The following is a 24,162-nucleotide window of genomic DNA, read 5'->3' on the forward strand; positions in this document are numbered from 1 at the left end:
ACAGGCTCTCAGTCGTCACTCCACATCATGCACGCACATGCATGTTAGTGACGCGTTCGGCCACGTCGAAGCCGGTCAATAAATATGTGTCCATGGTCCCTGTTGCTGGGAATGCGATGCGGCGCGACTTGGAACCGCAAGCAGAGCGAAAGAAACGGACAAGAAATGAAAGACAAAACAAAGCCGAGCGTTCCACATCGAAAAGATGGGCACAACAGAGGCAAGACAAGGCAAGACAGGTGGAACACTACGTCACAGCCTCGTTCAGCTTGTGGCCCCCGGCTCAATGCAAATTTCGGTTTTCGCATGGATGCCGGTCGGACATCCCATCAAGGTCAGTCCATGTCAGACGAGGCCAGGCCAGGCGAGTCGAGGGCAGCAAGAGAGTCTTTGTTCTGCTCCCTCCCAGCCACTCATGCACGCAGCCGATGCTTGATCTGTGGCCGAACAATGGCTTTTTGGTGTTGGCTTACTCACCTGTTACCTAAACCACCTTTATGCTTGTATTCTCCAAGTACCTACGGACTTCGTATAAGCTTAGCAAAGCCACCGGTTGAAAGCTTGTCTCCGGTCTCCTAGCGGTTGCCCTACGCACCAGGCTCCGTGCCTTACGAGTCTCTGATGAGAGATTCATTTCAAGCTTATCCCGTCTGGGCGGCACCTTTCCCAACGTAGGCCCCGTATCGTCAAGGTGGAGCCGGGGACGCCATCCCAAGGTGCTCCCCTCGTATTGGGAAATCTCGTGGCCTGGGCCAGGGGGCCATTAAGTGGGAATGATCGCTGGGCATCTCAGCCGATGGGTCTCGAATGGGTAGCCCTACCTATTATACGCGTTCGTCGGGGTGAGACTGGCGCTAGAAATGGCCGCTGACAGGTACCGCCAGCATGCGTGCAGAGGCTGTACACGATCCTCCTTGGCCCCTGGCCTGGCCCCGGGAAACGTCCTTTTTAGCTTTTTTGCTTTGCTGGTCCTCCTGTCAGAACGGGCTGGGATGTCCATCAGTGAGCTTCAACAACACGAGCCAGTCGTTCCGCTGCCCACTCACACAACTTTTGCCGTCCTTTTGTTGTCCTGTGCATACACGCACCACTCTGGGGTCCATCATCCTGTCTTGCCCTGTCTCTGTTTTTTATCTCTCACCTCTCTTCTTTTCACCTTCTGGATTCACAACCTTGGGTTCAGTTATATCCGATCCGTCCACTCGCTTGTAAAGTACCTACCTACCTAAACTACAGTACCTACAGTAGCTCCTTCCTTCCCCTGGTTTCCCGCCCGCCGTTCTTTAACCATCCCGGCCCCTCCGCTCAAGTTCAGGCGCCGCCCCCCTCCCTCCGCCCTTTGCCGTCATCCATCCCATCCCATCCATCCAATCCTTTCTTGGTCACCTTTCTTGGTCGTCCGTCTCACTCTTCTTCGACGCTCGCCTCGCCTTCTCGTCGCTTCATACCTCCTCATGAAGCTCGATGCGCATCGTCGTCGTTGAGCTCATCGTCGCTCACTTCTCTCTTTCGCCATGCGTCTGACATGGGGATCGGAGCCTAGGCTCGGGGCCGGCGCGCTCATGGCGACTCTGTTGATGATGCTCAATGGCCTCCTCGCCGCCGCCTACGAATTGAATCCCAACTCGACTTGTACGTTGCGCCCTGCCCTGACTTGATGTTGAAAACTGCCCAGGCAGGCTAACATTTGAACCCTCTCCAGCTTCCATCACATCCATCGCAAAGGACATTGCCGCCGACTTGGTCGGCATGTATCATGGCCATGAGCCTGGCGGTACCCCAGGCCTGCTCCCCGAGCCTTACTACTGTACGTCGTTTCTTCAACCCTTGTGCCCCGGTGCTAATCGCTCTCACAGGGTGGTATACCGGTGCCATGATGGGATCCCTCATCGATTACTGGGCCTACACAGGCGACGACGAATACGTTGCCCTCACCAAGCAGGCACTGCTCTTCCAAGTCGGCGACCACAACGATTACATGCCCCTCAACCAGACCAGAACCGAAGGAAACGATGATCAGGGATTCTGGGGTCTCTCCGTCATGTCGGCCGCCGAATACAATTTTCCTCATCCTGAACCCGATGAGCCGCAATGGCTCGCCCTCGCCCAGGCCGTCTTCAACACCCAAGCCGCTCGTTGGGATACGGAGCACTGTGGCGGTGGTTTGCGATGGCAGATCTTCCAGGTGCGTATAATTCTTGGTCAATTCTTAAACTTTCCTCCTTTTGCCTGTCAGGTTCCGTGGCGCTGTCTGAGCGCTTCTAGATCCTGGCCACCATCGCTCTACATGGTGTGGATGAAAGCTAATCAGCCGCCATTCTTGGACTTAGTGGAACAACGGCTACGACTACAAAAATTCCATTTCTCAAGCATGTTTCTTTGCCTTGGGCGCGCGTCTCGCCCTCTTCACCGGCAACAGCAGTTATGCAGACTGGGCCGAGACCACCTATGACTGGATGGAGAAGGTCAAATTCATCGACCCCAAGTCATTCTACGTGTATGACGGCGCTCATACTGGAAACTCGTGCTCGAAGATCGTGCCCTACCAGTTTTCGTACAACGCTGGCGGTTTCATCCTCGGCGCTGCCGCCATGTACAACTTTACCGAGAGCCAAGTCTGGAAGGATCGCCTTGACAACCTCCTCGAGGGTGTCAAGATCTTCTTTGCGGGCCCCGAAAAGAACATCATGTCAGAGGTCGCCTGTGAGCCCGTCAAACTTTGCAACCTCGATCAACAGTCTTTCAAGGCATATCTGAGCCGATGGCTAGCTGTCACTACTCAGTGGGCCCCGTACACTGCCGACATGATCATGCCTCTCCTGCGAACCTCAGCTGTCGCCGCGACGAAGGTCTGTACCGGAGGAAGCAACAAACGAATGTGTGGTCTTTACTGGACCAAGGACAAGTTTGAAGGTACTACGAGTGTCGGTCAGCAAATGGCCGCTTTGGAAGTCACTCTTTCGTGCATGATCCAGAGTCGACCCGCCCCCTTGACACAGGATACCGGAGGCACAAGTAAGGGTGACCCAGGTGGTGGCTCTGCGGATATTGGACGTACAACCCCTGAAGTCGACTGGGACCCCATCACTGGAGGAGACAAGGCAGGAGCTTCAATTCTCACAATTCTCCTCGCTGTTGGCCTCGTGGCCTTTACGGTTTGGATGTTCCTCGACGAGACATCAAATAAGGGCGTTGTTCCTCAGTTCCAGGGCTTCTCATCGTCGGTTGCTGCTGCGGTTACCACTCTGGCTGCTGGTGGAGGTCTCGCCGCAGCTCTGGGTTTCAGGCGCGAGAAGGACGAGGTCCGCGAAAAGCCCAGCATGATATTCCAAACGACAGGCGACCATAGCTCTCAGACAAGCGGTGACAAGCATATGGCCGTCGAGCGTCAACCAATCCCTGTTGGGGCTGTGCGCAGCGGAACCCCCGGTCAGCATCGTCGAGTGTCCAGCATGCCTTTGGGATGGCCACATAACCCAACAATGAGAGGAAGCGCCGCATATGACCCTGACAGTACCCATCCGGGATCAGGCCGACAGTCGCGGGTAGATTCCGAGCGAGGAGAGTCGAGCAGTACCCCGAGCAGCTCTAACGAGGCCAACCGAAGCTACATCCCTCACGAGATCCCGGTAGGAACCGCTCTTCCTCTATTTGACGACCCCAACCAAGCGTTCGATGGGAATGGAAAGGCTCCGGCTAGCGTGCAATCTACCGAGCCCACCAGTAATGTGGTCGAAAATAACGATAAAGCCGTGGCAGTTGGTGGCGAGAATACGACAGTGCCCAGCCCCGAACAGGGAGACACATCGGCCAGAGCGGAAGTGACTTCATCTGGAGAAGAGCAAGCTCGCCCTGCCGAGACTCCTCAGAAAGACAAGGCGGGCTCACCGGAGACGATTGGAGTAGCACATTAATTATTGGAACACGTCAGACAACCAGTCAACTGTTTGAAAATCTTCAGGACTACGAGTTTTGGGTGATGTTGGACGATCAAGCAGGATCATAACGGACTTACTACTACTACATCTACATTCATGGACGGCGTTCAATGGTCAGGGCGCAAATTGGCAGGCAGCCTGTGAAACAGGCTTTGAACAATATATACATACGGCTGTCTACATGCATTGGCAGGCCGTTAGTCGCATCAACAATAAGGGGTTAAATCATGGCATGGGTATGACTGTCTCAGCCATTACTGTCCTTTTCTGCAGGAGAATCAAATATACGGAGATTGAAGTTTGATGGCCACATTGTTATCACGTCGACGAGTGTGATGGAGCGTATCGTAGATGCGCCCTAAACTCTGTGTTCTCATAATCTATCGCTCCCTATCTAGCCACTGCAAGCTTTGCCCTACTCCCCAAGCATGGCGGTTGTTTCGTACTCAGCCAGACTTGTGATAGGTCTCCCGAACAGCCTCCTTCTCCCTCTCCAGAAACTCGTCAAATGAACTCAGAGGGATCCCCCACTTCTTCACCTCCTCCAGGCTAGTAAGATTTCCCATGTCCCGCATAATAAGCTGCCCAGTGATAAACGGGTTGGTGTCCTTCTGGACGTCGATCTCCTCGTCACTCAGGTAGTTGGTCTTGAGCTCCCGGCCCACGGCCTTGGACAACTTCTCTATAACCTCATCCGGGGTAAGCCATTCATCGGCGTACAGGATCTCCTTTTCGTGAAAGCGCTCCGGGTTCAGGAGAGCCTCGCCGCCGAACCTGCCGATCGTGACCGTGTCAACCTTAGGCAGGAGGGTTGTAGGTGTGAGTGCCGTCGTCCAGACTCCCTCCTTGACGAGGCTCGGGTACATCATGACAAAGGGCTCAAAGTAGTTTGCCATGAAGTTGCCAGGACGCAACACGGTCCAGTACTCAAAGCCAGCGGTACGGGTTTCGATCTCGATGACTTGCTTGTTTCTCATGACTGTGTCGACGAAGCTACCAGGCTTCAGGACCGTAAGCTTGTCGGGTTCATTTGCGCTGAACCCGCTGGAAAACACAGCGTGTTTCACCCCAGCCGCCTTGCCGGCGCTATAGATGTTTTTGGCCCAAGTCCTCTCCTTGGTCAGGTCCGTGAAGTCGGGCATGAGGACTAGGAAGATGGCGGTGCAGCCGGCCATGGCCGTCTCGATAGCTTCCTTGTTGTCGTAGTCACCAGGAGTGAGCTTGACTCCGATGGACTCCAGGTCGTGGGCTTTCTTGGAGGTTGGGTCCCGGACGAGGGCGTGGACTTCTACGTCCTTTGATCGAAGGTAGCGGGCTACAGCACCACCTTGGCAGCCAGTGGCACCACAAACAAAGACTGTAAGGTCAGACATGGTGAATAATGTTGGTTGATTTGCGTGGGAGTGTAAAGTATAGGTGTCTCTGCCTTCAAGCATCAAAAGATGTCCCGTGTAAGTTGAGGTGAACTGCTGTAGATGTTTTCTGGGTATCCTAAGCGCTTGGACGAAAGATGACAGCCTTTATATCAAACCCCTTTTGAAAAATCCCGAACTCCCACCCATTTCCGCTAAAGATCGTCTCTGATGAGCCTCCGCCGACCAAGGTCCGCTATTCCCGACCCCGGCGGTTGTAGGTCCCGAGTCACCTTCACCGGGCGGAGTTCCGCCCAGACCCACTTTTCCGGCGCACCTCCACTCCAGGCCCGATCTCTCACTCTCAAGTCTCACCTTAATCCTTCAACATCAAACACGACGCGTGCATCTCAGCCGCAGAGGCTCTAGCATTTCCTTTCTTCACATTCTCCGCATGTCAAAGTCTCCGCTGCGGACTTTTCCCCCATGTCTCTCACCGCTCGGGAACGCCGCAACCCTCCTCCGCGGCGGAAGTCGTGCGCCGCCTGCACAAAGGCCAAGCGGCGCTGCGACTTTGCAGTACCGGCTTGTCTCCGATGCTCGCAGAGATGCATCCCCTGTCAATATCCTTCGCGAACTCCGCGGGGGCAGACCACGACGACGAATTCGTCAAGTTCGCCAGAGACCATCATGCCCGGCCTGCTGACGAATGAGTCGGCATCCTCTACGCCCCCGGCTGTCGGTCAACTTGATGGACCCATCGTGGATGACTTCAATGCTGTCATTGCAGATATTGATACCAACTTTAATGAACTGGCGTCTTTTGATGTTCCTCTTGACGACGCCACTTTGGACCTCATCCAGCCGTCTTTAGAGCTGTCACCTCCGTCTACCAAGGAGTTTGGTGCAATCCCGGAAGCCATCACAGGTCGCCTCAAATGGTCAATAGCAGAGATCCAAAAAGCTCCTTCGACTATGGTCCTCGAAAACCAGACCCCTTGGTGCCACGCTCTCCTATACAAGAACGAAATGCCACGATCGATGCAGGGTAAGGTTCATCTCTCTTCCGTCAGGTACTCACTAATGCTTTCTGCAGATGCGCATGCAGCCTGTGCACTGTATCTCGCAAAGAACCGAGTAAATTCCCCCTTCATCTTCCGTAGTATCGAGACCCGCGTCAACGATCTCCTATCATCACCTCCACCCGTGACGCCGTTCGAGTGCCTTGCGCACACCCACGCTCTTCTCCTGTACCAAATCATCCGACTCTTTGACGGTGATATTGGCGCTAGAGCATCTGCAGAACGCATGATCCCCGCTATAGAGTCCTCGGCGATGGCTCTGTTTTCTCATGTGCAATTTGACTTGGACCGGACGTCCACCTGCTCCCTCCCCCTCTTCCCGATAGACCCAACGAAGACATTCTGGATGGACTGGATCCTCCAAGAGTCTCTCCGACGCACACTTCTCTTCACATTCTATTTTATGCAGATCTACCGCATCATGGCCGGCTATAAAGGTCTGCAGTGCGATGGGAGGATGGGGCTATGTCACTCCTGGACCCTGTCGGCGCATCTATGGCATGCGCGTTCTCCGCTAGCTTTTGCAGAGGCCTGGATGAACAAGAAGCATTTGGTAGTGACAGATGCGCTGTTTGGCAAAGTTCTCCAGGAGGCGATGGCCCATGATATAGACGTGCTTGGGCGTATTTTCATCTCGTCCCTTCTGGGTGTGGATGAAGCGGAGGGATGGTTTGCGAGCAGAGGTGGGAAACTCTAAGCCTGAGATGAGTTTGTTGAGACATGTATAAAAGAGAGGGATTGTCCGATAAGGCTGAAGTCACCGGCGTATACGGGTTTAATTGTGATGCATGTGATCCAGAAGAATGAAAGCTTAGAGGGCTATGATCATTATCAACCTCGGACATTATTATGTTCAAGGTGACTCCTCTCGACGAGCATCCCATTCCCCCTGAGAATCATTCGAGAGAGTCTGGAGCCATTGTCGACATAGCCAGAATTCGCAGTACCGGATAACAAGCAACAGCGGGTTTAGCTCAGTTGGGAGAGCGTCAGACTGAAGTCAAACTTCAATCATCCGATATCTGAAGGTCGTGTGTTCGATCCACACAAACCGCAAACTTTTCTTTTTGCGCTTGTTCAAGATTTAGTTCAGCTAGGAAGAACCAGCTAACCATCTATTTTTAGAATTGTACATTTAACATTAACTTTTGCCTCACAGGAAGGAACCTGGTCGCGGAGTGCCAGCTTTTCTCGATCACTTGCAGCCCAAAGATGCTCGTAAACGGCCCTGCATCAGCCCAGATTCCCAATCCGCTCACTCCCTGGACCCTGAAGTAATTAACCAAGTGTCATACAAGAACCACCTCTTGATCCATAAAGATTAAGTAAACTAACGGGATCCAGTAGTTCGTCTTGAAATCCGCCAATGACCTCGAGGAGGTCGTCCGATTCATGGGTCGAATGTGGGCGGCCGGAAGTCGGCGGATAGTAACCCCGGTCTCATTCGCGATCCTGCGCCAAAGTTCATCAGCGTCCATGTCTTACATCCCCTTTAAAGCGTCGGCGATAACCTCCGTGACAGATGTGCTACTTCTCGTGCCTCGCCAACCCCTCCTGAGGTCTCGTCATCATGCCACTGCAAGGACTTGACACAAGCCCCTCTCGCGGGGACCGCGACAATGCCTCGTTCCTCTCTCCTATCGCATACGACGACGATGCTTCATCAATCCACACCCGCAGCGACCAGGACACGGACAGCGACGACGATGAGCTTATTTCCCGCGCCAGAAATAGCCGGGAGCTTCGCGCCCACGATCGCATCGTCTTGATGGAGGAGGAAGATATCGATCGGCTTGTTACCGATACCAGAAAAAAGCAGGAAAGAGAGCGTCGTGGCTCCGGACTCGCCGTACCCAACCTTAAAAAGATGTTTGGACGTCGAGGAAGCAATTCAGGCACTTTTCAGCTCAACAGCTCGACCGAAGACCTTGTGTCCGAAAAGAGAAGCGCTCGACGTCAGAGGAGACAGAAGAAGCGTGAGAAGCTAGTGGAGGATGCGCAACATGGAGAAGATGGACAGTTGATGTACGAGATGGAAGAGGGAGGGATGAAGGAAGGCAGCTCCACCGGCGAGAGCAGCGAGAGGGATGATAGCGATGAGATTGATCGACACCATCTCAACCTCATCGCCGAGGCCAAGGCCCAGAGACGTCGCAGCTGGCGCCGCTGGGTCTTTATCCATTCCCTCATCGCGATTGGCTTTGCGATCCTCATCTTGATGGCCTGGAAGCTGTCCAAGAATCGCAAGGTCAAACCCCTGAAGCAGGCGCTGGTGAGCAACGGTACCGCCCTCTTCGCGCCCACGACCCTCATTATCAGCTTGGATGGTTTCCGCGCCGACTTCCTCCAGCGCGGCCTGACACCAACGTTGAACTCGTTCATCGCAGAGGGCGTGTCGCCAAAGTGGATGCATCCTTCTTCCCCTCCGTCACGTTTCCGAACCACTACACACTTGCGACTGGTCTGTATCCCGAGTCCCATGGCATTGTTAGCAACACATTCTGGGACCCCGATCTTCAGGCCCAGTTCTTCTATACCGATCCAGACCGTAGTCTGGACCCGAAGTGGTGGGGAGGAGAGCCATTCTGGGTGACGGCCGAGAAGCAAGGAGTCCGAAGTGCCATCCACATGTGGCCCGGAAGCGAGGCGCATGTTCTGCACAAGGACCCAAGCATTCTGGACAAGTTCAACCAAAAGGAGACACTTGACAACAAAGTCTCGAGGATCATGCAATTCCTTGACATGCCCGGCCTGGAAGACAAGACGGCAGATGTCAAGGATATGCGACCTCAACTGATTGCCTCCTATGTGCCTCACGTTGACTCCAACGGGCACAAGTTTGGCCCTAACAGCACTGAGATCCGCGATACTATCGAGAAGGTGGATACCATGCTGAGCAACGTCTTCAAGGGTCTTGAGGAGAGAAACCTGACAAAGATTGTCAACGTCATTGTGGTATCGGACCATGGCATGGCAACGACGGATATCTCCCGGCTGATCCAGCTCGAGGACCTCATCGATACCGACAAGATCGAGCACATCGACGGGTGGCCGTTGTACGGTCTACGCCCCAAGAATCTTGATGACCTTCAAGGACTCTACGATCAGCTCAAAGAAAAGTCCAAGTCGAACCCGAATTACGAAGTCTATCTTCGAGATGTCGACATGCCCGAGCGATACCACTTCTCCAAGCATCACCGCATCGCCCCCCTGTGGGTGGTACCAAAAACAGGTTGGGCTATTGTCACCAAAAAGGAGTTTGATGTCAAGGAGGGACAGAAGAAGAAGCTGGTGTACCACCCCCGTGGTCTTCACGGTTACGATCATGAGCATCCGCTGATGCGGGCCATTTTCATCGCCCGCGGCCCTGCATTCCCGCACCCAGCAAACAGTCAAGTTGACGTGTTCCGTAAGTCAAGACCTGAGAAAACTGGCAGTTTCGGAACTAACAGGGCACAAACAGAAAATATCGAGGTGTACAACATGCTGTGCGACTCGGTCGGCATTGAGCCGGCTCCCAATAACGGCACCCTGCGACTACCACTGAAGCCCGTTGGTCTGCACAAGCCTGAAGAGATGCCTGAGGAGCCAGCAGACCCCGTGTCCACGCATGAGGCAGAGTCGTCTGGGTCCAAGGAGCCGGCTCGCCCAACCATTCCAGAAAAGCCGTCGCAACCTACGCGACCGACAGTCCCTGAGAAGCCGAAGCAACCTGAACGGCCAACGGTGCCGGTGGCGCCGTCAAAGCCGGCAGAGGCCAGCGTGTCTCAGGCGTCCAGCAAGTCGGCAAAGCCTTCAAAGCCGGCAGCTCCATCGTCCAAAGGAGGTGAAGGAGATGAGGATAGTGATAGCGATAGCGACGACGAAGACGAGGATGAAGAAGAGGAGGGTTGGTGGGATTGGATTACTCACAAGGTGGGCAAGGTCTGGCACAAGCTGACCGGAGAAGACTCGGATTAGTGCTGTTTTTGTGGATATGGATAGATGGGCTGTACTGTAATTACTGGCGTTTGGGCTGATAGCGACTGATATTTTCAAGCGGCGTTTGAAGCCTAATGTAGAGCTGGGCGGATGGGCCAATATACCCAGCATGGATACATGATTTCTTTCAATCCATCCATCCCGCCTCTTCTCCATTTCTCCTCCCTCAGAGACGTGTCCTTGCAGGCAGCAGCGGCGCCCGTCGTCTGACGGCACTGCACATTGGGAGCCTGCCTTGCGAGATTGACTTCAGTGTCTCTGGTTGGTGGGGTTGGCCACCTATGGCTGAGCTGAGTCTTGGGCACACGCACAGGCATAGGCGAGGAGGTTGAAAAAGCATGATTCATAGGTTGCCTTGATATGCAGGCGAGCCGTCAGTCCTCTGAAAAGGGATAAAATACGGAGACGGCATGGGGAGCCTCAGCGTTTTGACATTCGACAGGCCAGGTATCAGAAACTCAGAGGGAGAGGCGAAGCATGATCGTGAATGACAACACTGAGACGTCGTTGACGAGGAGATGGCTACAAATGAGCCAGCCAAGAAATGTAAAAAAGGCTGTTTGTAAACGTGAATGTAAGTACCAAAATCACGGCATTGGAGCAATTAATTCCCTACGAGGTGTGTTTTTTCGACCTCGAGCCAGAAGCTGACGCCCTTTAATTGCCTCCCGTCGGGTGCTGCCCGTCCCCCGCCATCAGCTCTCCAGCTCCGCTGGGCAACCAAAGCTACAGGTCCAGGGCGGATTCAGCGGATCCCCTCCCCCGCTAGCGGCACCCTCGCACCGGGTCAACCACTATAACTCCCCACGCTCCAATCCAATTGATCTCTCCTCCGCACCTGCTGCAGCGCGACGCGTGACGCGGCTCTAGCTCCTTCCACACCATCGGGTACAGCACCTACAACGATTACCTACACATTCACAATCCTAATCTGTGTTCAAACCTACCCGGAAGGTGCCCGGTTTTTTTCAAGCATCCACCATCCATCAATATTCAGCTCATCAGCTCGCGAAACAACAAAGAGGGAAATAAAGAAAAGGAACACCGGTTCGCCTGGGCTGTGTCTCGTCTCCATTCAATAATCTACCGATCGCAACGGCCTGCCTGCTCTTTGTTCCACACATCCGTTGTCATTGGTGCACACCTCATACTCTTGAGTACCGTGCCGTACAGGACTGGACTGAACAGTACCTCGCCTCCTCCGCCAACGCCCATGGGCGACTCCTTGCCTCGTTTGGCCCGCCCTCTCTCTGACCGACCGGTGCCTGGCGTGCCTCGTTCTGCATCACATTGGATCCCAGCCTGAACCCATCACATCCATCCCATCCCTGGTGTGCTGTCCTGCTGCAGCAGGCGTCAAGCACAATCAAAAATGGCTGATGCCGATGGCGCTTCCATGAGCGTCGACGAGATCAACGAGGAGTTGACCATTCAAAAGGTCATTCTCGACTCGCTCACCGACCAAGATCTCGAAACCGTTGAGGACATGAGAGAAGATGCCCGCCAGGAGATTGCTCGTCTAAAGAAGCTCCTCCACGCTGCCAAGAAGAAGCAGCAGCCGCAAGAGTCTACGCCTCGTAAGTTGGCACAGCCTGGTCACCCCCCCGGCCATTTTCACGATACACAGTTACCGCGGGGATCGCTGTTCTGAAGGCTGACTGACTGACTGACTTTTGATGTGTGCAGAGCCTCAGCCTACCACGCCCGTCAGAAACCAAGAGGCATCCCGGTCTGTTTCAGGTACGGGTATCCGTTTGTTCTCTGTTTTCCTGTCTCAGTACCCATACGGTTGACCGTCATTCAACCATAATTTGCCTCACCCTGCCTCTTAACCTTGACTCTACCCATCTCCGTCGCATCTGCTCCTGTAAACCCACCATCCATTTCTTATTCCACCTGTTTCTTACATCTCTCTCCCTTCCCCAAACGCTCCTCAAAGGACGTCTCAAAGGACCTGGGCTGAGCTGGTCCATCTGACGTACAAAGACGCCCCAGAGCCTTATCCTTCTTTATCTTGCTTGCCCTACCTTTCAACCCACACAAGCCACATTCTCCCACTGCACAGACAGCTATTTCACTCAACTTTGACCTGAGATTCTGTCCTAAAACAGGTGGCATCGCCATCTGATTCTCCATCTCTCACTTGACTCCTCGCTGACCTTGCTCCTCAAGAATATCGAAAGCCTGGGGATCGCCAAGTCATGTACACCCCCTCAACAAACAACCAGAGCTTCACCGAGCTCGGATCATACTCCTTGCCTAATCGGAAACGGGGTGTTGATTCCGCTCGTCTCTCTACTCATGGAACACAGCCCAAGACACGCAGGGTGTCTCCGATGCCGCCTGGAGACCCCTTTTCTACCGCTCCAGCCCAAATGGACTTTAGCCAAATAGACTTCATCGACCTTACTGGGTAAGCTACCTGTCTTACAGGCCAACCCTCAAGGATGTGAACTAATGCAATCTAACCAGGGACGACGATGATATCGGCTCTGAAATCGTTGCTCAGCAAATCAAGGCCGAGAAGCAACGAGACCAGGAAAGGGCAGACCTGGAGTATGCGCTGATGCTCTCCCAAGGATCACCAGGCCCAGCTTCGACTAACTTGTCTCCTCACAACAACGCTTTCACAAGAATCATGAATAGCCAACCACCCGCTGCCAGCTCACAGGGCTTTGACTTTGACTTTGCTGATGACTGGAACGCAGCCCCTGGACCATCCAACCGAACACCAGTACCAAAAGTCGAGAATCCCGGCCTCTTCATCCCGGGTGCATATGATGCAAGCTGGGATGATCCGTTTGCCTCGGGGCCCTCAGCCAGCTCTACTGTTAGAAGCAATGGGGTTCACAGCTCGGCAGGAACGGGCCCTCCGAATACGCCTTATGGGAACGTCCAAGGAGGTCGACCTATTAAGAATGAGTCGGCACTTATGTCAGACTTCGCTAACAGTGTTGCGATGGCTGAAGCTGCCCGCCTCGGCTCAAGTGTCCCCCAACCCGGGTTTCCTGGCTTTGGACACCCTAACGGCAGTTATTCTAATGGAATTCCACACCGTGGCGCCCCCTGGTCTGGTGTTCCAGGCGTTCCCGGTTCGTCCTCGGGGCATGGCTCGTCTCTTGCTGATATCATCACCAAAACGAACATGTTCGACTACACCAGCGGCATGGACAGCCACGGGAACCCATTGCCCGAGAGACTCTCGGATTTTATCCAAGATGCCTACCACGACCCCAGAATGACTGAGAAGGACCTGGACAATCTCCTCCAGAACATTCGACCTGACATGGACATCCCGGAGATGAATCGCGACGGTACACCGGCTGGATTAAAGAGACCACTGTACCCCCACCAAGAGCTCGCTCTAACTTGGATGAAGAAGATGGAGCAGGGGTCGAACAAAGGCGGCATTCTTGCTGACGACATGGGTCTGGGAAAGACCATCTCGACCCTTGCGCTGCTTCTGTCTCGTCCAGCAACCACCCGCCCCAAGGTTAGTCAAGCTCTTTTTATCCATAGGTATCCCTGCTAACTTGGTAGACAACCTTGATCGTCGGACCTGTGGCACTCATTCGTCAGTGGGAGGAAGAGATCGCCACCAAGACGAAGCTCTCTCATCGCCTTTCGGTCTTTGTGTACCATAACCGCAAAACTACAACTGACGAGCTGCTCAAGTACGACGTGGTCTTGACTACTTACGGCACAGTTGCGCAGGAACTCAAGAAACTTGACAAGTACATGGAGGACAACCGTGGCCGAAACATTGACATGAACGACAAGACTTTACTCGTCAAGTGCCCCCTGCTGCACCCGGCAAAGGCAAAGTTTTACCGTATTGTCCTCGACGAGGCGCAGTGCATCAAGAACAAGGACACGAGAACAGCCAAGGCGTGTACCCAACTGCGAGCGACGTATCGATGGTGTCTCACAGGAACTCCCATGATGAACGGAGTCCTGGAGCTCTACTCGCTGCTGAACTTCCTTAGGATCAAGCCGTACAACCAGTGGGAGGAGTTCCGCCAGGCGTTTGGTATTCTCTTTGGTCGGAACGGTGATCCGAAGAGCGTCGCAATGAAGAGACTGCGAGCGCTTCTCCAGGCCATCATGCTTCGACGCAAGAAGAATTCAGAACTCGATGGAAAGCCCATCCTGAAGCTCCCCGACAAGACTGAAGAAATTGTCTATGCGGAATTGTCGCCCGAGGAACGTGACTTCTACGACCAGCTGGAAAAGAATGCCCAGGTGCAGTTCAGCAAGTACCTCCGCGCCGGAAGCATTGGAAAGAATTACTCAAACATCCTGGTCCTCTTGCTTCGAATGCGTCAGGCATGTTGCCACCCACATCTCAATCTGGACGTGGACGACGCGGCCCCAAACTCGACCATCTCAAACGAGGAGAAGGAAGAGTTGGTCAGGTCCCTAGATCGGGCCATTGTGGAGCGAATCAAGGGCATCGAAGGCTTTGAATGCCCCATTTGTTACGATGCTGTCCCGTGTCCCAGCTTCTTCATCCCTTGCGGACACGACAGCTGTAGCGAATGTCTTGTTCGCATTGCCGAGAATGCCTCAACGCTTAATCTGCAGGAAGGGAGTGAGAGTAGCCGGGCTAAGTGCCCCGTGTGCCGTGGCCCATTCGACCCCAGCAAATGCTTCTCCTACGACATCTTTCAGAAGATTCACATGCCCGAGTCAGTTGTGGAGAAGCCTGATGAGGAAGGCCAAGAAGAGGACGATTCATCAGATGATTCGGAAGAATCAGAATCGGATTATTCCTCAGATGACGAGATCGACCACAAGGGAAACCTGAGGGATTTCATCATTAACGACGAGTTCTCGGACGAGGAAGATAGCAAGAAACCAGCAAAGACCAAGAAGAAGAGCAAAGATAAGGGCAAGGGCAAAGGAAAAGGCAAGAAGAAGGCATCTGACATCAAGCCTTCGATGCTCAAGACTCTTCGCAAGGAGGCCTCCAAGAACCGTGATGCGTACAAAAAGTACATGCGATACTTGCGCAAGACGTGGGAGCCGGCGGCCAAGGTGACGGCATGCATGGATCTGCTGAAGCAGATCAACGAAACAGGAGAGAAGACGATCGTCTTTTCCCAGTGGACTTTGTTGCTCGACCTCCTCCAGGTGGCCATGTCTCACGAGAAGCTGGAAAAGCCAGAGAGATACGACGGGTCCATGTCAGCCACACATCGCAACATCGCAGCCCGCAACTTCCGGGATCGAAAGGACGTCAAGGTGATGCTGGTGTCTCTCCGAGCTGGCAATGCAGGTCTGAACCTGACGGCAGCGTCGCGAGTCATCATCATGGACCCCTTCTGGAACCCGTACATTGAGATGCAGGCTGTTGATCGTGCCTATCGAATTGGCCAGCAGAAGGAGGTCAAGGTGTACCGCATCTTGACGAAGAAGACAGTCGAGGACCGGATTGTGGCCCTGCAAAACCAGAAAAAGGAGATCGTCGAAGCAGCTCTTGACGAGAACGAGGGCAGACAGATTGCGCGTCTGGGCACGAACGAGCTCAAATTCCTCTTTAATACGCGCTGAGGGACCAGGGCGACGTCGACGACTTGAACGACTCGCTGACAACAGACGAATCATGACCACTTTCAGGCAGCGTCATGAGGATACACAGATTTGTTTTACTACATGGTCACCACATTGTGTGACGAAACCACGGATCGGGGAAACACGGAAAGGGCCAATGGACGCTTTAGACGGCAATGGAGTTGTGGTTCTGACCTCGGCCTTGTGAGGGAGCCGCAATACAGAGGCAGTTTTTGGGTTGACTGGGCTGGGTATTATTCAGCACGGGGAGCACATAGGGAAACGCCATGGGAACTTATGATTCACGACAAAGGCATCTTCAGGGATGGGCTGGAATGGTATTTGGGGATATTGCTTTTTGAAGATGGATGGCATGGCCGGACAGGAAGCATCCTGCAAAGATGGTCTAGAGCAGATGAGACACCGACGAATTAGAGCAAGCGGACATATTTTTGATAATTGAAGCATCATATGAATGAGAATAGTGAAGTCTACAGTAGGCATGCCTGGAACAGGTGTATTCTCTTGGAATAGATGTGGAAAATGGGTATATCCCCAACTGATATGCTAAAAGTAACTATGCCCCGGATTTAATCTTGCCAAACGCCATCGAAATCGCTTGAACCACTACTTTTCATGTCCCATGATAGGCAAGGCCTCTCAAGTATTGAGCGAGTCTGGAGTAGCCAGTAGCCAACCCCTCATGCCTACAGGCTGCTCCTCACTCGGGAAACGCCCTCTTGGCCTCGCGCTGGACAATGTCCTGCAGACTCGCCGGCTCGGAGGTGGTGTCAGGGTTCCACTCCCACTCCTGTCGTAGAGTTTTACCCTCGACCTGGGAGGTGCCCGTGACGAGCAGCTTGGGTTCGCGGGTGAGGGCGAAGCGCATCTCGAACTCCTCCTTATCGGCGTCGCGGATGGAGTCGCCCTTAATGCTCTTGACCCACCGGGTGCTCGAGGGAGACGAGGCGAGCAGGGAGCGGAAGTGCTCGGCCAGGACGCGGGCGGTGGCGGTGCTGAGGTAGTCGTGTAGGGCGTCCGGGGTCGGGTATCCCTCTCGGAAGGGGGCGCAGATGCGGGCGATGAGCGAGTTTGGAGGGGTGGTGACTTGGTAGTAGGTGGCAGTGACGGGGAAGAGAAAGGTGCGGCCGCGGACGTCCATGACGGCACCGGGGACGAGGGTGAGCCTGAGGTTAAAGTCGATGGGAGGGATGATGTTGCGGACCATGGCCCCCGGAACCGAACTTGGGGGCGCCCTCAAGTCCGCCGGGTCCGGATCCGAGACCCGGGGCGTCAGCAGGATGAAGTTGGCGGGGAGGCCGGCGTGCTGGAGAGACTGTACGATGCGGCCGACGTAAGTGGTGGCATTGATCAGGTGGCGGTAGTGCATGAAGTAGGCGATGACGGGCCGGACGAGGGTGTGTATATTCTGGCCTCGCGTGCGGGTGACATGAGGCGGTATAGGGCGTGTCCTGATGAGCTCGGCATGCCGATGAGCCGAGGTGAGGAGGATGTGAAGTGAGATGGCCGCCATCTCGGCGAGGTGGTTGTCAGGTAGAGACTTATCCAACAACGGCTGTGAGCCCAGAGGCACGAGCTCGATGGTCAGCTTGGACTTGGACGCGGGATCCAAGTCGCACGTCAGGCGGGAGCCGTCGGGCTTGACATCGTATGCGGCCAGATTGCGAGCCTCGCGTCTGATCTCGTACCAGAGCTCCTGCGAGAAGATGGTGTTGCGGGCCTCGAGGACTCGCGCCTCCAGGGGGGCGTCGTCCGTCGTTTGCGCGGGGAGGGCAGAGCGGCCTGTGACTTTGCCGTCCTTCTCGAGGGTCACGACGAGTCGTTCTGACACGCCGCCAAGTCGACCACAGTCGAGCTGGACTGCGCCGTCATCTCCTCTCCGCATGGGGGCTAGACCGTTGTTTCTGAAATCGGATGCAGCTGTTTATCGTGTGAGCAAGAGGCCGCTGTTTGTAGTATGGCACCAACCTTCTGAGAAGCCAAATCGAACACCAAGCGTGTGCCTCTCCTTGGGGACCCTTGATATAGACCACCCATTCTTCTGAACCGCCACAATCTCATCCCAGTACCTCCCCTCTGCCGTAATCTCCTTCTGCAGGAACTTGCAGGCCTCCTCGGCAGCGTCGCGCGTCTTGTTGACCTTCATGATGGTCCAGCCCACGGCCACGTCCTCGTGATCCTTGGCCTTTGCCGGCGACACGGTCGGGTCGTCGAGCTTGTCGAAGCCCATGGTGCCGATGCCCGCGATGTCGCGCAGGCCCTGCGACAGCGTGACGCCGGCCTGCGTGGGGTTCTGCTTGGAGAGGAGGAGGGAGAGGAAGTCGAGGGTGAGGAAGGCTGTGTTTCCGGCGATGCTGCGAGAGAGATATATTAGCGCGCGTCGCACATGTTGAGGCCAAGGTTGACTTGCTCAATGTTCCTCAACACCTCCATGCGCACCTCCTGAGGATCCCTCTCCGCCTCTTGATCCTCGTCTTCGTCGTCCTCGTCCTGACCGGTCTCGGCCATGTGCACGTCCTTGTCCTCGGCGGCATCCCCATTGGCGGCGTCCCGCGCGGCAATCTCCTCGCGCAGCTTGTCCTCGGACAGGGCTCTGAAGCCGCCGGGCTGGGCATTGACGCGGGCGATGAAGTCGGCGATGTTCTTGGGCCTGCGGTCCGCGACGGGGTTCGGTCGCAGCGAGAGCGGCTGGTCGTCGTGACCTGGAGCCATGGCGGGGGTGTTTGAACTCCTCTTGTCGATGGTCTGTTCGTATTCGTACGCGGTGAGGACTTGGATATTAGCTGATCATGGGCGTGAATGCTGTTGTTGAAGTTGTTTAATCCCTTTAAATAAACTTATAATACTAATAATTTTTATTTCTTAATGTTATACTTATAGCTATATAGCTAGATCTTAGCTAATTATAATAAGGCTTTTTTAATCTTTTTATTTAATATTATAAAAAGTCTTAATATTTATTTTAAGTATTATAAGCTATGCCTTATATAAGTATATATAATTATTTTTTAATTTATTTAAAAATATAATTTTTCTTTAAGTTAATTTTTTTTTTTAGCTTTTATTTAATAAAATTAAATTAATTATTTATATTATAATTTAATAAAAAGAGGCTAAGTAAAAAAAAAGCTTATAGCTAAAGATTATATGTTTTATTTATTTCTTTAATTTAATTAGCTATATACTTATTATAATATTTTAAATAACTTTATATAATATTACTTCTTATAACTTATTATAAGTATTTTTTATATTTTTATAAAGCTTATAGACTTTTTTAATAAGATTATTTTAATTATATAAGAAGGCTTATTAATAAGTATTAGCTATATTACTTTAATTATTTTATTAAAGGTCTTTATAAAAGGCTATTATAATCTTTTTATATATTATTAATTAATTATTATTATTATTAATTATAATTAAATTTCTTTTTATAAAGATAATAAAAATAATTTATGTCTTTTTAAATAATTAAAAATTATAAAAATAATTAAAAGGTTAATAATAGAAAGAAGAGCTATTATAAGAAGAGGTTAGATTTTAAGAGCCTTTATTATATATAATAATATATAATATCTAGCTAGGATTTACTTAATTAGTTAGCAGCTTTAATAGCCGCTTTATATTCTTATAAATAGTTCTTAAAAGGTTTTTATTTAATAAAATAAAATACCTAAGGGGCTTAATAAGAGACGCAAGGGGGGAAAATAAATAATAATTTTAACTTATCTTACTTATATATTATTATTTATAACTTAAGGATGCTAACCTTACATATAATTAAGAGTATAAATATTATTACTTAAGATTTTTTTAAGTAAGTAATATAAAACTTAAGAATCTTTATATAAATAAATAAATAAATATAAAATCTTATAGAAGGAGAGATATAAGTAGTTAATTACCCCGCTGTTTTAAAGTATCTAAGACGTAGGTATTATGTTTTTTTTTATATTTATTATGCCTATTATAGTTTTTCTATTAATAAGAAAATAAGGCTATTTCCACTTAATAGCTATCTCCTTAAGTCTAATTCCTAAACACTTCAGGGAACAAGCAAATACCAATAGGTTGAGTTTCAGTGCAATCGATTTTTGCTAGCTTAGGAAAACATGTGACACCAATCTCACTCGCTCTGCTCTGCCGGTGACTGGCTCATTGCCCCCCAAGTACAGAGTTCGTCCTCATCGTTGCAATAGAAACAGCTAGGTATGCTGCGCTGAGTAATACAGCGAAGGCCTAAAGCTTTGCACCGATCACAGGCTCCCCGGCACTTCTGTTTGTGGACGTTGTCCACTTTGCCCTTGTAAATCTGATGACACTCAGGGCAGCTGACCAGCCTTTTCGGACCAGTTGCGATGGGGGCCTTGCATTCTATTCCTGAAGCATTGCAAGCGCTGCAACCATTGGCTCGTCTTGCCAAATCGCACGGTACGTCATCAAAGGCCTGGCAGTTCGTACACTTATGACAGTTGAACCGAGCACACAAACCAGCGGCTTCCAGAGTCTTGAATGCCATTCCACAGTTGGAGCAGCTGAACTCAGGCCCTCGTTGTTGCTTCCTGTTATGACCTTGTCAATACATCTCCAGAAGTAGAGTCGTGTAGTTTGCAATACTTACAGCCTCATATCGTGGTATTGCTTTTCGAGAGCCACCAAGTCTGACCGCTGCAAGTGCATCTTCAGAGATCTTCCGTCAATGGTGACTGAAGCGTCCGAGAGTCCACTCTCCCTTTCCAAGACCCAACCAAATTCGCGAGCTATCTCGGTCGGCGAGACTTTGTCGGCAGATTGTCCTGGCTTGGAAATATGCCACTTCATCAAATCAACAAACCCATCAGGGTCCTGGTTGGTCTTCTCACAAACATAGTCTCGATATGCTTTCAGTACCTGGTCTGAGGAGTGTCAGTGAAGGATTTCTCTCAAACGAGCATTGACATACAGTCCGTAAACTTCAGGTGACGAGTCACTCCTGACACATAAGTCATCAATAGAGATTCTCTCTCGAAAACATGTTTGATCAGTGATTCAACTCGATGTGTCCTCTGTGTGTTGGATTCATCGCTCGTCACAGGAAGACCGTGATCCTCGATAACTTGGTTGGCGATGCTACCAATGTCGACTTCATTTCTCCTCGTTCCTTGGACAGCTCTAGCAACCCTCTGCAGCAAATCAAGTTCGCATTGGCCTGTTCATAAGTTAGTCCCATGTTCATCTATGAGGGATGAGAGCCTACGAGGTATTATATTCTTGCTCTTCCATTCCCTAGGCTGGCGGCGGGTAAGGTATTTAGTGTAGACTTTGGCAATGTATTCATCCGTGGTCATGGACGACACTGAGGACGAGCTCTCTTTTAAGGATAAAGGAGCAATGACAACCCGCTTGTTTGCCTGTGCCGGCCTCATTTCAGCGGAGGCCGGCCGCCTGGTTGAACGAATGTGTTGCGTTGTACTTGCTTCGATTTCGGGTGCGGTCGAAGAGCCTTGGCTTGGTTGTCGGGCCGAGTTTGTAGAGCTCTGGCCTTTGATTTCTAGCTTTCTCGCTGCTTCGTCTTTCTCCCTCCGTTCTTCTTTGAATTTCGTCACGTCGGTGTCTGTGTTGTAGAATAAGGCCGCAAGGTCGCGGCTGATGTCTGCGTCACATCGGAGGGTGAACGGTCTTGCCGCTGCCACGGACTTGGTCGATGAAGTCTTGCCGTCCCGTTCATGTTGCGAGATGGGTAAGAGATGAGGTCGAAAGCGGCGTAGCCCGACTAGAGTCTCTATGAAACCGTCAGGGTGCTGCTGTGACAAGGACTCCGACGAGTCCTCTGTGCCAGAATCAATCATCGAGCGGCTAGCTGGTAAGTTCGAATAAAATATCGGCTGCACTGCCTGAATTGCAGGCTCTATGTCTGTCCAGCTGGGTGGGTTCGCCCAGGCCTCCTAGACCTTTCGGGAAACCATACCCAAAGTGAGAACCCGAATAAATGTCCGGAGCAAAGCTTCAATCCAAGACATCAAAGGGAAGCAGCTTCTGATGGAAGCTTCAGAGACGTATGCTTGGCGGTCCTTGCGGAGCCCATCGACCAACTTCGACGTCACACGTTCCAGAAGACCCCCCACAAGGCGCCGAATCCCACCCCAGCGGGAGATCCATTTCAACAACGGGACACCCTTTTCAAATTCGACCTCCAGGTCGTCGAAAGTCATGTCCCCCGAAATATCTTCATGAAGTTGATGACGGCAAAGTTGGCGGAGCCTTTCTCTCATAACCGGCTTCAGGCGAGCAGATGATGCGAAATTGATCTCGTCAGTATTTCCAGAGAAAGAATCTAGCTCATTGGTTAGTAACGAAGTGGAAGATAAACGGAATAGCCTACCCCTGAGGAACTGAGCATTGCGAAGGATCAAAGCCAGTCGAGAGATGCCGCCGACTCTTGATCCTGATACCCAGATATCTCGCACAGCCTTCGGGGTACAGAGGTAGCACAGGTTGGGGTTCAAGAGTTTTTGCGCCTCAATGGCTACTTTCTGCCAGTCGAAATAGGTCGTGTCGACATCGCAAAACGATAAATCATTATCATTCGCAGGGCAAGGCTCACTGGCGAAGCCCTCTGAGAAGGCATAGCGGAGTACACCAGCCACAGCGGGGATTGTGAGATCATCGTATGGCAATTGATAAGTCTCTCCATGAGCCGCGAGCACTTTCTCGTAGCTCGCGCGAAGCCTTTGTACCATGCCGGGAAGATCTGGAGAACTTCCACCAAGCTCTCCTACCAGTTGCATGATGTCCTCGTACGTCAGCTTCCGTTTTGATGTTTTCAGATAGAAAGTCTCAAGTGTGGCGTAAACTCTGTCAAAAAGATGATTATCCGCAAGATCGTTGTCCGCAAGATCAATATGAAGGAAGTAAGGCACAACCTGTTGGCAAATGGGTAACACCCTGTTCAGGACTCCAATGTTCTGACCTGGTTCACGTCTGGGCAGGTTCACCTGACTCTTGAAGTAACCCATCAACAATTCACTTTGTTGAATATAGTTCCCACCCCGACGAATTGAACAGCGATTGAGCTTCCCAGTTGAGACGATGTTGAAGTGCTCGGTCGCGAAGGCAAGTAAGCGAGAATGTATGGAGGCAGCGCGATGCTGAGTCTTTGGGAACCTGAACAAGTAGTGGAACGAGTGCTGTGCCCCAGGTGTGACGCCAACCTCGTGAAAGTACAGCGCGCCACTGGTAGGCTGCCCCCGTAAGACTCTCATTTCGAAAGAGTCTTTGCAAAGAAACCTCTCGTGGTCGCTCAGCCGAGAAGCCTCTCCCCCAGACCCAGTGGCACTTCCATAATATTGCTCCATGCAGGGGTCGACGCCAGAGGATTGGACTATCCCCAAGTATGAGGTATTAAAGAGCTGGCCGTCATAAGCAGGATCACTCAGATCTACCGGCACTAGCATCCTGAAGAGTTGCTCCGTCCAGCAATCCTGGCCGAGGATAATTTGGACATCAAGTGGATGGTTGCCAAAATGAAGAAATCGCTGCACAATGCGATCCCTATCGGCTTTTCTCGCATTGGCTACAGTCCACCGATACCATTCAGTAGCTATACCAAGATCTGAGGCCTCGGGTAGGGTCAGGGACAGTGCCAGCCGGGCATTGGCGCGTAGGAAGGCATCCCAGCGACATCGATATCGGTCGAGTATTTTCTGAACGTCTGTGTAGGTATTAGATTTGTTCGTGCTCTATCTGAGGAGGACTCGAAAAGGGGCCTCTTACCATCACACAAAACAGGCTGTTCTAACAATCCCGGTGTGGCGGCTTCGATCGCGGCATCTACCTCTGGGCTATACCAGTAACATCTCGCAATCTCGGGACGAAGCAAGAAGTCTATCCGCGCCTGGACTTTGGCGTCGTCTTGTACATAGTCGTTGTCAAGGAGAAGGGTTTTGAAGTCAAAGACGAGGTGCGACTCATTAGCCTTTGCCTGTTCTTCTGGGACCTTGCACATCTTCAATACTGTTCGATGCCACAAGGATGTATCATCGACGCCATGAATACTGTCTTCTTCGGCGCCGTCATCTGATGCCCCTGCATCGTACTCGTTTGCGTCGGAAGCATCCCCGACATCTCCCAGGTGTTTTGGAATGCCGCAATCGACTGAAGGGCGAGATTGAGTCGCTGTAAGAAAACTCTTCTTTGTGGCAACACGTTCATATAGGGCAAGAGCCAATTGCCGGGCGACCGTCATTTGCACTT

At 52.0% G+C, this 24,162-nt stretch overlaps 7 protein-coding genes across 7 annotated transcripts; 4 read left to right on the forward strand and 3 right to left on the reverse strand.

The window, feature by feature from the left end:
• Positions 1-1,514: 1,514 nt before the first annotated feature.
• MRS44_004664 (uncharacterized protein) lies at positions 1,515-3,914 on the forward strand (the record flags this gene model as incomplete). The annotated part of the gene is made up of 4 exons (XM_046268824.2): positions 1,515-1,632; positions 1,703-1,807; positions 1,857-2,185; positions 2,331-3,914. The coding sequence occupies 4 exons, from the start codon at positions 1,515-1,517 to the stop codon at positions 3,912-3,914; spliced, it is 2,136 nt and encodes a 711-aa protein (XP_046136195.2).
• Positions 3,915-4,384: 470 nt separating this feature from the next.
• Positions 4,385-5,311, reverse strand: MRS44_004665 (uncharacterized protein; the record flags this gene model as incomplete). The annotated part of the gene is made up of 1 exon (XM_046280909.2): positions 4,385-5,311. The coding sequence occupies one exon, from the start codon at positions 5,309-5,311 to the stop codon at positions 4,385-4,387; it is 927 nt and encodes a 308-aa protein (XP_046136194.2).
• Positions 5,312-5,980: 669 nt separating this feature from the next.
• MRS44_004666 (uncharacterized protein) lies at positions 5,981-7,069 on the forward strand (the record flags this gene model as incomplete). The annotated part of the gene is made up of 1 exon (XM_065622285.1): positions 5,981-7,069. One exon carries the CDS (start codon positions 5,981-5,983, stop codon positions 7,067-7,069), a length of 1,089 nt encoding a protein of 362 aa, XP_065478357.1.
• Positions 7,070-7,942: 873 nt separating this feature from the next.
• On the forward strand, positions 7,943-10,332 carry MRS44_004667 (uncharacterized protein; the record flags this gene model as incomplete). Its single annotated transcript, XM_065622286.1, has 2 exons — positions 7,943-8,644; positions 8,692-10,332. The coding sequence occupies 2 exons, from the start codon at positions 7,943-7,945 to the stop codon at positions 10,330-10,332; spliced, it is 2,343 nt and encodes a 780-aa protein (XP_065478358.1).
• A 1,393-nt stretch (positions 10,333-11,725) lies between these two features.
• Positions 11,726-15,906, forward strand: MRS44_004668 (uncharacterized protein; the record flags this gene model as incomplete). Its single annotated transcript, XM_046268822.2, has 5 exons — positions 11,726-11,930; positions 12,040-12,093; positions 12,526-12,766; positions 12,826-13,846; positions 13,894-15,906. 5 exons carry the CDS (start codon positions 11,726-11,728, stop codon positions 15,904-15,906), a joined length of 3,534 nt encoding a protein of 1,177 aa, XP_046136191.2.
• Positions 15,907-16,627: 721 nt separating this feature from the next.
• On the reverse strand, positions 16,628-18,639 carry MRS44_004669 (uncharacterized protein; the record flags this gene model as incomplete). The annotated part of the gene is made up of 3 exons (XM_065622287.1): positions 16,628-17,847; positions 17,896-18,281; positions 18,353-18,639. 3 exons carry the CDS (start codon positions 18,637-18,639, stop codon positions 16,628-16,630), a joined length of 1,893 nt encoding a protein of 630 aa, XP_065478359.1.
• A 1,665-nt stretch (positions 18,640-20,304) lies between these two features.
• On the reverse strand, positions 20,305-24,154 carry MRS44_004670 (uncharacterized protein; the record flags this gene model as incomplete). Its single annotated transcript, XM_065622288.1, has 8 exons — positions 20,305-20,377; positions 20,418-20,492; positions 20,552-20,825; positions 20,873-21,118; positions 21,167-21,769; positions 21,878-22,243; positions 22,292-23,620; positions 23,683-24,154. The coding sequence occupies 8 exons, from the start codon at positions 24,152-24,154 to the stop codon at positions 20,305-20,307; spliced, it is 3,438 nt and encodes a 1,145-aa protein (XP_065478360.1).
• Between the last annotated feature and the right edge of the window lie 8 nt (positions 24,155-24,162).

Source organism: Fusarium solani (genome assembly GCF_023522795.1).
Source record: "Fusarium solani strain SB1 chromosome Unknown bctg00000002, whole genome shotgun sequence".
Classification (NCBI taxonomy): Eukaryota; Fungi; Ascomycota; class Sordariomycetes; order Hypocreales; family Nectriaceae; genus Fusarium; species Fusarium solani.